At 49.9% G+C, this 13502-nt stretch overlaps 1 protein-coding gene across 1 annotated transcript in view; it reads left to right on the top strand.

Moving 5' to 3' along the window:
• The window catches only part of dpy (fibrillin-like protein dumpy), a 123192-nt gene that overhangs the window by 82476 nt on the left and 27214 nt on the right, over positions 1-13502 (top strand). The window contains 32 exon segments of the mRNA XM_076531097.1: positions 27-350; positions 455-760; positions 835-1140; positions 1501-1812; positions 1885-2196; positions 2429-2740; positions 2816-3145; positions 3221-3901; positions 3973-4284; positions 4348-4671; positions 4740-5054; positions 5123-5449; positions 5515-5814; positions 5888-6193; positions 6261-6575; positions 6658-6987; positions 7083-7388; positions 7482-7802; positions 7869-8174; positions 8245-8550; positions 8618-8935; positions 9050-9373; positions 9459-9770; positions 9841-10173; positions 10240-10542; positions 10614-10919; positions 10987-11304; positions 11375-11701; positions 11994-12305; positions 12370-12690; positions 12765-13070; positions 13143-13442. Of these exon segments, the coding sequence (XP_076387212.1) occupies positions 27-350; positions 455-760; positions 835-1140; positions 1501-1812; positions 1885-2196; positions 2429-2740; positions 2816-3145; positions 3221-3901; positions 3973-4284; positions 4348-4671; positions 4740-5054; positions 5123-5449; positions 5515-5814; positions 5888-6193; positions 6261-6575; positions 6658-6987; positions 7083-7388; positions 7482-7802; positions 7869-8174; positions 8245-8550; positions 8618-8935; positions 9050-9373; positions 9459-9770; positions 9841-10173; positions 10240-10542; positions 10614-10919; positions 10987-11304; positions 11375-11701; positions 11994-12305; positions 12370-12690; positions 12765-13070; positions 13143-13442 (10431 nt within the window).

Raw genomic sequence — 13502 nt, 5'->3', positions numbered from 1 at the left:
GAAAGATGAAACATAATTTATTGTAGCCGTTGCCGTGGTCGAAACACCGGTTGATCCCTGCGTCAATTTACCCTGCGGACCGAACTCGCAATGTCGTAACATCAACGGGTCACCTTCGTGTTCTTGCTCAGTCAATTACATCGGTGTCCCACCCAATTGCCGTCCAGAGTGTGTTACTAATACCGACTGCCCCAGAAATCAGGCTTGCATTCGCGAGAAGTGTCAGGATCCTTGTCCTGGATCTTGCGGTCTGAACAGTGTGTGCGCTGTTCACAATCATGTTCCGATTTGTACTTGTCTGGAGGGATACACCGGAGATCCTTTCAACATTTGCCAGCTTAAACCAATGCGTAAGTTACTGAAAGGTGTAATTAGGGAAGGTGATCTTGTATAACATATGACCTTATATGATGACACTATAAAGACCCTTGTTAATAAGTTGATATTGAAACAGCTGTCGAGGAACCTGTGACAGACCCATGCAGACAATCTCCTTGCGGTTCGAACGCTCAGTGCAACAATGGTGTTTGCACTTGTTTACCCGAATACTTCGGAGACCCCTACATCGGTTGTCGCCCAGAATGTGTTCTCAGTTCGGACTGCTCGGCAGACAAAGCGTGCATAAGGAACAAGTGCGTTGATCCTTGCCCAGGAGCTTGCGCTCAGAACGCCGTGTGCAATGTCATCAATCACATACCCATGTGCAGTTGTCCCCCACAGACTAGCGGAAACGCCCTGGTTCTATGCTCTCCCATACGAGGTACACATTTATATACGTTTATATTTGATGTACTGAAACCTCAAGTATATTATTTTGAAATTATTGAATCATAGTTCCAACAACGACAAGACCGTGCAACCCATCCCCATGCGGTCCCAACAGCATATGTAGGGAAGTGAACGACCAAGCTGTGTGCACATGTGCTCCAGATTACTTTGGAACACCACCTCTGTGTAGACCAGAATGTACCATTAGCTCAGACTGTCCTAAGAGCCAGGCTTGCGTGAATCAGAAATGCAGAGATCCGTGTCCAGGAACGTGCGGTGTTCAGGCGACGTGTCTTGTGGTGAACCATAACCCCGTGTGCTCTTGCCCGGAACGGTTTACGGGAGATCCGTTCATCAGATGCGATATGATCAGTAAGATGAACAGAATTTATTGTGACGCTGTAGATCAGTGATGGGCAATTACCTGACTTCCTAAACTCACTCACTCTAGGTTTACAACCCCTCTAACTTAGCTTTTAAGATTTTAGTAGGTTCTGTTTAACCCTTGCGAAAAGAGTTTACCCATGATGAAGGATTCCCTTAACTCTCACTCCCAGGATTTTTGTAAAATTTCCTCAGTCTTTACCAATCTTTTTTCTAAGTTCTTCCTACACCCTTATTAAACCCTCATACCTATGAGGAATTCATCTACCATGAACTATTAATCTGCCCATCACTGCCATAGGTGAAATAAGTTAGAAAAAAGTAGGTAACAAAATTTACTTTTCATAGAAGAAGTAATAGTGCCCACGAACCCTTGCCAACCGTCACCCTGCGGTCCATACTCTCAGTGTCAGGTGACCAATGACATTCCATCCTGTACCTGTCTGCCCGAGTACCAAGGCAGCCCGCCCAACTGCAAACCCGAGTGCATCTCAAACTCCGAGTGCCCCAGCCACCAAACGTGCGTTCGTCAAAAGTGCAGTGACCCTTGCCCGGGTCTCTGCGGGGAGAGTGCAGAATGTCACGTGACATACCACGTACCGAACTGCGTGTGCTCGAACGGTTTCACCGGCGACCCGTATACCCGTTGTTCAGTAATAAGTAAGAAGCTGGAAACATATAACGCGACCATTCTGTTGTAACAAACTAATCTCTGATTTTGCATTGTTCTAGTTCGTGACCCGGAACCCTCACCCTGCGCCGAAGGTGTTTGCGGCACAAACGCGTTGTGCAGAGAACGGGACGGTGTCGGAATTTGTTATTGCCCCCCTGAATACGTTGGCAATCCTTACGTAGGCTGTAGACCCGAGTGCGTAATTAACCCTGATTGCCCGTCCAGCAAAACGTGTGTCAGGAACAAATGCCAAGACCCTTGTCCTGGAACCTGTGGCCAGAATGCCGAATGCGCGGTCGTTAATCACCAACCCCTCTGCAACTGTAGACCCGGCTTTACGGGCGACCCGTTTGTCGTGTGTACCATGGACAGTAAGTCGAACCAGTCTTCCCTGAAACCGTGTATTTTCCTGAAGATCCAACTTGCTAATCATACTTACTAATGCACGTTGTCGTTTTGAAATATTGTTCCGACTATATTTCACACATATATCATCAGATCTTTAAGAGAGTTACTGCCAGTATTGGCTACACGTCGGAACAATATTCCAAGAGCTCGAATGTGCATAACAAAATGAATAACAAACTGCAATATGTTTCCCAGTAATAGTCCCGAAAGAGAACGTCTGTAGCCCATCACCCTGTGGACCCAACAGCCAGTGTAAAGAGGTATCAGGTCAGGCAGTGTGCTCGTGTCTACCCACCTACGTAGGCACTCCACCCGGTTGTAGACCCGAGTGCGTATCTAGCTCCGAGTGCCCCACTCAACTCGCCTGCAAGGACTACAAATGCGTGAACCCGTGTCCGAGCCCCTGCGGTCTGAACACCAAATGCATCGTGGTTAACCACAGTCCCATCTGTAGTTGTATGCCAGGATATAGCGGAGATCCCTTCACGACCTGTACACCGATACCACGTAAGAAGTTTCACCAGTCGCACCTTTCGCACTCCTTGCACATAATATGGAAATTAACGAGATCCCAACTTCTAGCTCCTATGGTCCCTGGCCCGACGGAGAAAGACCCGTGCGTACCATCTCCCTGCGGCAATTTCGCCCAGTGCAGAAATGTCCGTGGTTCGGCTGCCTGTAGCTGCTTAGGAGACTACATCGGTCAACCACCTAACTGCAGACCCGAGTGCACGATTAACTCCGAGTGTCAGAGTAACATGGCGTGCATTAACATGAAATGCAGAGACCCGTGTCCTGGTTCTTGTGGCTCTGGCGCCGTTTGCGCGGTCGTTAACCACATCCCCGTGTGCAACTGTCCCGAAGGTTTCACCGGCAATCCGTTTACTGTCTGTCAGTTACTTCCAGCCACACGTAAGGACTCCTGGACCATTGTGACCGACGGAATGAAACATGTAGAGTGTTACTACAAGTTGTTTGCCTTTACAGCCACTCCAGCACCGGTAGAAGACGAATGTGCCCTGTCACCTTGCGGCCCCAACGCGGAGTGCTCGAACGGCGCTTGCGCGTGCTTGCCAGAGTTCCAAGGAAACCCGTACCTAGGATGTCGACCCGAGTGTGTCCTAAACTCAGACTGCCCTCGAGACAGAGCCTGTTTGCGTAACAAGTGTATGGACCCCTGTCCAGGAACCTGCGGCATCGCTGCCGTTTGCACGGTTATCAATCACGTCCCGATGTGTAGCTGCCCTGGAAACATGACCGGAAACGCGTTCAGTCAGTGCACCCCTCTGCAAGGTAGTCACCTAACCTAACCGACCTTCTGCATATTCTCAGAACTGGAATAATTGACTTTGTTTTCGTCAGACATGACACCCGTCAATCCGTGTAGCCCGACACCCTGCGGACCCAATAGCGAGTGTCGCGTTGTGAACGGTCAAGCGGTTTGCTCGTGCATCAGAGGATACCTAGGAAGTCCACCCACCTGTAGACCCGAGTGCATAGTGAGCACAGACTGCCCGCAAAACGAAGCGTGCAGTAACCAGAGGTGCATCAATCCCTGCCCCGGAACTTGCGGAATCGGAGCCCAGTGCAACGTTGTCAACCATAATCCCATATGCAGTTGTCCGTTGAGTTTCACCGGTGACCCGTTTGTCCAATGCATCCCCATCAGTAAGAAATCGCCTTAATAATTAAATCTCGAGATGTTCCCGTTATAGAAACGACACGTTTGCTTATTTCAGTGGAACAGCCTGTAGTAGACCCTTGCCAGCCATCACCCTGCGGTCCGAACTCCCAGTGTCAGGTGATCAACGATTCACCTTCGTGCTCCTGCATGCCCGAATTCACCGGTAGTCCACCCAATTGCAGGCCAGAATGTGTTAGCAACAGCGAATGTCCTAGCCAGTTAGCGTGTATCAATCAGAAGTGCAAGGATCCTTGCATCGGATCCTGCGGAGCGAGTGCTAACTGTTACGTTGTTAGTCACACCCCCATGTGTACTTGCCTGAGTGGCTACACCGGTGATCCGTTCACTCAGTGCATCTTCAAAGAACGTAAGAATCTTATCTACTGCAAGAACTCGTGTGTCCCTCGATCGTAAACGTTGAACTTTACAGCTACGAGCACACCCGTACCTGCCGATCCCTGCAACCCATCTCCTTGCGGATCCAACGCCGTTTGCAAAGAACTGAACGGCGCAGGCTCGTGCACCTGCATTTCCAATTACATCGGCAATCCCTATGAAGGATGTCGACCGGAGTGTCTCTTGAATACCGATTGCCCTTCGAATCAAGCTTGCATGAACAACAGATGTAGAGATCCTTGTCCTGGAACCTGTGGTCGCAACGCGGAGTGTCACGTCATCAATCACTTACCGGTATGCGAGTGCTACCCCAAACACACTGGCAATGCTTTCGTTCTCTGTACACCCATCCGTCCAGGTACGTTCAATACCCTTAAGAACGAGGATTTGTCATGAATCTTCAATCTAATCACCGGTCCCTTTTAGAAATTGATCAAGCAATCAGTCGTCCCTGTAATCCATCTCCGTGCGGACCTAACAGTCAGTGCAGAGCAATCAACGGGCAATCAGTTTGCTCGTGTTTGCCCGAATTCATAGGCAGCCCACCAGCTTGCAGACCCGAGTGCACGGTCAGCGTCGAGTGCGCCTCGAACTTGGCTTGTATCAATCAAAAGTGTAGCGACCCTTGTCCTGGATCGTGCGGTTCGAATACTAGGTGCGAAACGATTAATCACAGAGCCATATGCTCCTGTCAGCCAGGATTCACCGGTGACCCGTTGGTTACCTGCTTCGATATACCAAGTGAGCCTCACAATTTTCCTCACAAATCTGACATGGTTCAGATCATAACTCGTGAGTATTCGTTGCAGTGGATAAACCTGCACCCGTGCCATCATACGTGAACCCGTGCGCACCCTCTCCATGCGGTCCCTACTCGGACTGTCGCAACATAAATGGCCAGGCTTCCTGTGCCTGCTTAGCAGACTACATGGGAACCCCGCCAAATTGTAGACCGGAGTGTATAAGAAACTCAGACTGTCCCAGCAACCAGGCGTGCATTCAGAAGAAGTGTCGTTACCCTTGCGATGGTGTCTGCGGTGTGGGCGCTCAGTGCTCCGTGATCAACCACACTCCAATGTGTACTTGTCCCGACGGATTCTCTGGCGATCCTTTCGTTAGATGCTCGTTTGCTCCAGGTACATGTTGTTCAAACCCCTCTTTGAATGTTGTAGACGGTATTTTTAACAATTCGTTAATGTAGTACAAGAAGAGAAACCCGTGGATTCGTGTGTCAATTGCGGTGCGAACACGCAATGTGTGGATGGAGTCTGCACCTGTTTACCGGAGTACCAGGGAGACCCGTACTTGGGCTGTCGTCCGGAATGCGTTCTGAACTCGGACTGTTCTAGAGACAGAGCGTGTATTAAGAACAAATGTAACAATCCTTGCAATGGAACTTGTGGTCAGAATGCAGAGTGTTCCGTTGTTAATCACATTCCAGTCTGCACTTGCCCTCCGGGAACGTCCGGAAACGCGTTCGTAGTCTGTTCTCCTCTTCAAGGTATTTGCTGACTTTTTAATTGCTGCGGATTACAGAACGTGTAAAGCTCATTATTTCTTTTATTTGTGAATAGTATTAACACCCAAAGACCCGTGCAACCCGTCGCCTTGCGGACCCAATAGTCAGTGCCGAAAGATAAACGACCAAGCTGTTTGTTCATGCATTCCCGGCTACCTAGACACGCCACCAAATTGTAGACCCGAGTGCATCCTCAGTTCCGATTGTCCGACAAACATGGCCTGCAACAACCAGAAATGCGTAGATCCCTGTCCAGGCACTTGCGGTATCAGAGCCGAGTGCGTGGTCGTCAACCACAACCCGATTTGTAGCTGCCCTGCTGACCTCGTAGGCGATCCCTTCTCGATGTGCATTAGAAAACGTGAGTATTCGATCCTTGAAATTACAAAATCCGATCCTTGAAATTACATATTTCAATCCTCCGATAGCGGAAGAACCACAAGTTGTGAACCCGTGCGTCCCATCACCGTGCGGTCCTAACAGTCGATGCCAAGTAGTGAACAACTCGCCATCTTGCTCGTGCTTGCCGGAATTCCTTGGATCCCCACCAAACTGCAAACCAGAGTGCATCAGCAACAGCGAGTGCTCTACGCATTTGGCCTGCATCAACCGGAAGTGTCGTGACCCATGCCCTGGTTCCTGTGGCGCGAATGCGGAGTGTCGAGTGATCAGTCACACGCCGATGTGCGTTTGCTCTTACGGTTTCGTTGGTGATCCGTTTATACAATGCGTTGCACGACCAGGTGAGATGATCCACTTTTGGGGGGTAGAATGCTCTTGGTATAAGCGATTAGGGAACGAAGTTATAACCAAATGATGTCGTAGCTATGGAGGACAAGGTAGAGAAACCCACCCCGTGCGTACCATCACCCTGCGGGTCAAACGCAATGTGTAACGAACTGAATGGCGCCGCAGCCTGCAAATGTCTTCCCGATTACATCGGCAATCCCTACGAGGGCTGTCGACCCGAGTGTATCATCAATTCCGACTGCACGGCCAATCAGGCTTGCGTTAACTCCAAGTGTCAGAATCCTTGTCCAGGATTCTGTGGCTACAACGCAGTCTGCCAGGTTGTCAACCACGCTCCACTTTGCACTTGTCAGATCGGTTACTCCGGTGACCCATTCGTTCAATGTAACATCATCCAAGAAGCACGTAAGTCAATGACCAGACCTGAAGATCATGGGATGGACCAGATCAGACCCTGAAGACAATGTTTAGAACTGGTCACTTAATTAATGTTCTTTCAGCGAAACCAGCTGACCCTTGCAGTCCCACGCCTTGCGGTCTGAACAGTCAATGTCGCGTGTCCGATGGACAGGCTATTTGTTCCTGCTTGCCCACCTTCATGGGAACTCCGCCATTCTGTAAACCAGAGTGCACGGTCAGCTCAGACTGCGCCACGAATCGCGCTTGCAAGAATCGCAAATGCGTTGACCCTTGTCCTGGAATCTGCGGTATTAACGCGAGGTGCGAGGCGATTAACCATAGTCCGATTTGCAGCTGTAACGTGGGTCACACCGGTGATCCGTTCGTGAGATGCTTTAAACTTCAACGTGAGTACCTTGTCCCGAATTTTAGAGTAATTCCCTTATCTTAGAGACCTAATTTTAGAAACAATTAGAACCTTAACCGGTATTTTTTCTCAGCGATGCCCGAAACTGTAAACCCTTGCGTTCCATCACCGTGCGGTCCATTCTCCGTGTGCCGTGTTCTCGGCAACGCGGAATTGCCAAGTTGCTCGTGCATGGACAACTACATAGGAACTCCACCTAACTGTCGACCAGAATGCACCATCGATTCGGAATGTACCAGCAACAGAGCTTGCCTGAGACAAAAGTGCACAGATCCTTGCCCAGGATCATGTGGCACTGGAGCTCAGTGCTTAGTCGTGAACCACATGGCCGTCTGTACATGTCCCAAAGGATACACCGGCGATCCATTCGTCAACTGTTTCTTAGAATCACCTCGTAAGAACTTATCACCGCAACATTATCAACAGCTTGGAACCTATTCTAATATATCATTCGCTGTAGCATCTCCACCGGTTCCTCAAGACTCCTGCAATCCCTCGCCATGCGGGTCGAACGCGATGTGTCGTAACGGCGTGTGTACTTGCCTGCCCGAATATCACGGTGACCCCTACTACGGATGTCGTCCAGAATGCGTCCAGAACCCAGACTGCCCACTCGACAGAGCTTGCAATCGCAACAGGTGTTTCGACCCCTGCGCTGGCGCCTGCGGTCAGAACGCCGAGTGCGTGGTGATCAATCACACTCCCATGTGCAATTGTCCGGATGGCATGTCAGGAAACGCGTTCACCGCCTGTTACCCGGTCAAAGGTAAACCTCGGAGAAGAAGCTGAAAGTCCGGCGCCGTTGACAGAATACATTAGCATCGTTAACTTTACAGACCCAGTAGTAATTGAGCCTTGCAACCCGTCACCCTGCGGCCCTAACAGTAGATGCCAGGACATCGGCGGACAGGCAGTGTGTTCGTGCGCCCCAGGTTACATCGGAAACCCTCCAGCCTGTCGTCCAGAGTGTCTCGTGAACAGCGATTGTCCGTTGAACGAGGCGTGCGTGAATCTGAAGTGTAGAGACCCCTGTCCTGGGTCCTGCGGAGTGTCAGCCCGGTGTCAAGTGGTGAACCACAACCCCATTTGCAGTTGCCCTGCAGTGTTCACCGGCGATCCGTTCGTGCGATGCATACCTAGACGTAGGTGTACTTTATAAAGGATACTAGGATGATATCAACCACAATTTAATCTATTCCCCTTTTAAAGCGGAGGAACCCGTACAACCGACAAATCCATGTCAACCATCACCGTGTGGACCCAACGCAGATTGTCGAGTGATCAATAACTCTCCATCCTGTTCCTGCAAGTCGGAGTTCATTGGAACACCGCCAAATTGCAGACCCGAATGTGTCAGTAACAGCGAGTGCAGTAGCCAATCGGCGTGCATTAATCGCAAATGCAGAGACCCCTGTCCAGGTTCCTGTGGCGCGAATGCGGAATGTCATGTTGTCAACCATATTCCAGCTTGTAGTTGCATGAGGGATTTTACGGGAGATCCGTTCGTTCAGTGCACTGCCAAGCAACGTAAGTGCCTTGCTGGCTAAAGTTATTATTTAAGCTTGGAGGGTATAAAATTGTAGAGATCTATACGAATATTTTTTTAACGATTGGATTTAATAATTTTGTTGTTCCTTTTAGCAGAGCCAGTGATTCCGGCACGACCCTGTCAGCCGTCCCCCTGCGGAGCTAACGCCATTTGCCGAGAGCAAAATGGCCTTACTTCCTGCACCTGTTTGCCGGAGTACGTCGGCAATCCTTACGAAGGATGTCGACCGGAATGTACCATTTCTTCGGACTGTCCCTCGCAGTTATCTTGTATCAGGTCCAAGTGCCAGAATCCTTGCCCCGGTTCTTGCGGCGCCAACACCAACTGTCAGGTCGTTAACCACTTACCCGTGTGCACTTGCATTCCGCAATACACCGGTGACCCGTACGTCAATTGCATGTACAAGATGCCAACACGTGAGTAGCAACTCAACATGAGTAGTGACTCAACACAGTGAGTCCCGTCCTTTCAAACGGACTATTCAATGTGAACGTTTTGCAGTCGACGAAGAGGAACGTGACGTGTGCAGTCCATCACCCTGCGGCCCCAACAGCCAGTGCCAGAACGTCAATGGCCAGGCCGTGTGCTCTTGCATGCCTCAGTACATAGGAACTCCGCCTAATTGTAGACCAGAGTGCGTAGTGAACTCGGAGTGCAATTCGAACCTCGCGTGTATCAATCAGAAGTGCAGAGATCCCTGTCCTGGTACCTGCGGTCGCAACGCGCAATGTAAAGTCGTTCATCACAGTCCAATTTGTAGCTGCGGAAACGGTATGACGGGAGACCCATTCGTGTTCTGTTTCCCTGCTCCAAGTAAGCTGCCTTCAAAAGACATATTAAGTTCATTTCTGATCCCATGTATTATAACGAGTTTTATTCACAGTGCCCAAGCCAGAAGACCGGTACCCGAAAGACCCGTGCGTTCCATCCCCTTGCGGTCCAAACGCGATGTGCAAAGCTATCGGAGACACCCCGGTTTGCACTTGTATGAACAACTACATCGGAGTACCTCCCAACTGTCGACCAGAATGTTCCATCAATTCGGACTGCACAGCGAACAGAGCTTGCATTCGGGAGAAGTGTAGAGATCCCTGCCCAGGCTCCTGTGGCATTGCCGCTCATTGCACGGTCGTGAACCACACGCCGGCTTGCACTTGTCCCGAAGGATACACCGGTGATCCTTTCACCAGCTGCTCTCCTACACCTTCAACGCCCAGTAAGAATACCGATAGTCTTTCAATCGCGTTGTCTTCGAACGCGTACATTTCTCCATTTGTTCCAGTAACGGAAGCCCCGTCAGACCCCTGCAACCCATCACCGTGCGGACCAAACGCACAGTGCGACAACGGTGTTTGCACGTGCATATCCGGTTACTTAGGCGACCCTTACGCTATTTGCCGTCCCGAGTGCGTCATAAATACAGACTGTTCCCGAAACGAGGCCTGCATACTTCATAGGTGTAGAAACCCGTGTGTAGGCACTTGTGGACTGAACGCCGAGTGCAATGTCATCAACCATCTGCCTATGTGTAGTTGTCCCAGAAACACCACGGGTAACGCGTTCTTGTCATGTACCCCTGTGCAAGGTTCGTTTCATAGTTTCGAAATTCGACCTTTTAAAGAACCTAAGCTAACAGAAGAATATGTTGTATGACAGAAATCAGCACCGTTGATCCGTGCAACCCATCTCCCTGCGGTCCGAACAGTCATTGCCGCGCCACTAACGGTCAAGCTGTCTGCTCCTGTGTCACCGGATTCAAAGGATCTCCACCCTCCTGCAGACCAGAGTGCGTTGTCAGTTCTGACTGTCCACGAAACAGGGCTTGTAGTAACCAGAAATGTATCGATCCTTGCCTGGGCGCTTGTGGACTGTCGGCACAATGTTCCGTGATTAACCACAACCCCGTTTGCAGCTGTTTCGAACAGTACACGGGTGACCCGTTCGTTCAATGCATTCCATTCAGTAAGAGTCAATTAATTCTAAGGTGGACGTGTACCGAGAACCATGTTTAACAATCATCCTTTTTTAGGAAAAGACCCAGATGTCGTAGTAAATCCTTGTCAGCCCTCACCCTGCGGTCCAAACGCCCTCTGTCAGGTCATCAACAACTCTCCCTCGTGTTCTTGTCTACCCGAGTTCTTAGGAAGCCCACCAAACTGCAAACCCGAATGCGTGAGCAACACAGAATGCCCGGCGCAGCAAGCTTGTATCAATCAGAAGTGCAGAGACCCTTGTCCCGGCTCGTGTGGCAGCAACACCGAATGTAGAACCATCAGCCACACTCCCATGTGCACTTGCGCCCCTGGTTTCACCGGAAATCCGTTCGTCCAGTGCACTCCTCGACCAAGTAAGACTCATTGCACATCCACAGGTACACATCAAAGAACCTTGTCGTTACTCTTTCATTTCCTTCGCAGTCGAAGAAGCGCCACAGAAACCCAACCCATGCCAGCCATCTCCCTGCGCAGCTAACGCGGTCTGTCGCGAATCTTATGGCGCTGCCGTTTGTACTTGCTTACCCGAGTTCTACGGAAACCCATACGAGAACTGCAGACCCGAGTGTCTCATCAATTCTGACTGTCCATTTAACCGAGCGTGCATAAGAAACAAGTGTCAAGATCCCTGTCCTGGAACTTGTGGATTCAATGCCGTGTGTCAGGTCGTTAATCACATACCAGCTTGCAGCTGCCAGCTTGGGTACACCGGAGATCCTTTCAGGTCTTGTGGGCTGCTCGAACAGCCTCGTAAGTTGTTAATCTTCAGCCATCAGACAAGGTGTCTCATTTCAATTGACCCTCTGAAATATTGATCATATGCAAAAATGTTTTAGACTAATATTATATGATTTCAAGTTATTTAATACTTTCGTGTTAGGATCACTTTTGTGTAAACATGTTTACAAACTTGAAATCATGTATCTATCATCTATAACATTTTTATGTATCATCAACATTTCTGTCTCAAAGATATTTTGGGTTAAATGAGACACTATTATAAGCAAGATCACTTGATGTAACAATGTTGCGTTTCAAACAGCTGAAAAAAGTCCTACCAACTCTTGCGAGCCATCGCCCTGCGGTCCAAACAGTCAGTGTCGTAACGTGAATGGCCAGGCTACCTGTTCTTGCTTACCCACGTTCAAGGGCACTCCTCCAAGATGCAGACCCGAGTGCGTAGTCAGCACAGAATGTGTCAGTAACATGGCCTGCGTGAACCAGAAGTGCGTTGACCCTTGTCCCGGTGTCTGCGGAATAAGCGCCAGATGCGAGACCTTCCACCACAGTCCCATTTGTAGCTGTAGCCCGGGTCAAACTGGAGATCCGTTTGTTAAATGCTTCGACGTTACCCGTAAGTGTTATGAATTATGCCTATCAGAGTCCTTGGAACCAGTATTTAATTTGACGTATTTTAGCTACGGTTCCGTCTGTTCCTGTGAATCCTTGCGTACCATCGCCCTGTGGACCATTCTCGCAATGTCAGGACATAGGAGGTGTCCCGTCCTGTTCGTGTTTGCCGAATTATGTTGGGTCGGCTCCGAACTGCCGACCGGAGTGTTCCATTAACTCTGATTGCACCAGTGACAAAGCTTGTATTAGGGAAAAGTGCAGAGACCCTTGTCCTGGATCTTGCGGAGCTAACGCGTTGTGTAACGTGATCAATCACACACCGATTTGCACCTGTCCCAGAGATTACACGGGAGACCCCTTCACCAGTTGCCACCTAATGCCCACTCGTAAGAATTCGATTAATTTTATGCCAAAGAGAGTTATATAACTGACGATTAATCCTTGTTTTAACAAATCGCAGCTATTCTACCAGTACCATCAGACCCATGCAACCCCTCACCCTGTGGACCAAACGCGTTATGTCGAAACGGAGTTTGTAGCTGCATAAACGAATACCATGGCGATCCTTATCAAGGATGTCGTCCCGAATGCGTACAAAATTCCGACTGTACCTACGACAGAGCTTGCTCCAACAACAAATGCATGAACCCCTGCACCGGAATCTGTGGTCAGAACGCGGAGTGCACGGTCGTGAATCACATCCCCACCTGCAGTTGCGTAGGAAACCACGAAGGCGATCCGTTCACCCTCTGTAAACCGATCAGAAGTGAGTGTAGGACCGGTTCCAAAGAACAACTCATAGACCCACTTAATAACGATTTGTCTTGCGTAACGATAGAACGCGTGAAACCCTGCGAGCCCTCACCCTGTGGACCAAACAGCTTCTGTCGCGAATTCGGCGAGCAGGCATCCTGTTCGTGTCTCCCTGGATACCTTGGAACTCCACCCAGTTGCAGACCCGAGTGCCTCGTCAACTCTGACTGCGAACAGAGCAGAGCTTGCATGAACGAGAAGTGCCAGAACCCGTGCGAAAACGCTTGCGGTCAGAACGCGTTGTGCGCCGTGCGCAACCACAACCCCATTTGCAGCTGCCCCGTTCAGTATTCGGGTGACCCGTTCGTCAGCTGCTTCCCTATGAGTAAGTACCCCGAAGATGTCTGAGCCAGTGCTGTCCATAATTCTACCCCCTATTCTATAA

This window comes from Megachile rotundata, chromosome 4 (assembly GCF_050947335.1).
Source record: "Megachile rotundata isolate GNS110a chromosome 4, iyMegRotu1, whole genome shotgun sequence".
Lineage (NCBI taxonomy): Eukaryota > Metazoa > Arthropoda > Insecta > Hymenoptera > Megachilidae > Megachile > Megachile rotundata.
This window is presented reverse-complemented; position numbering and strand designations above follow the sequence as displayed.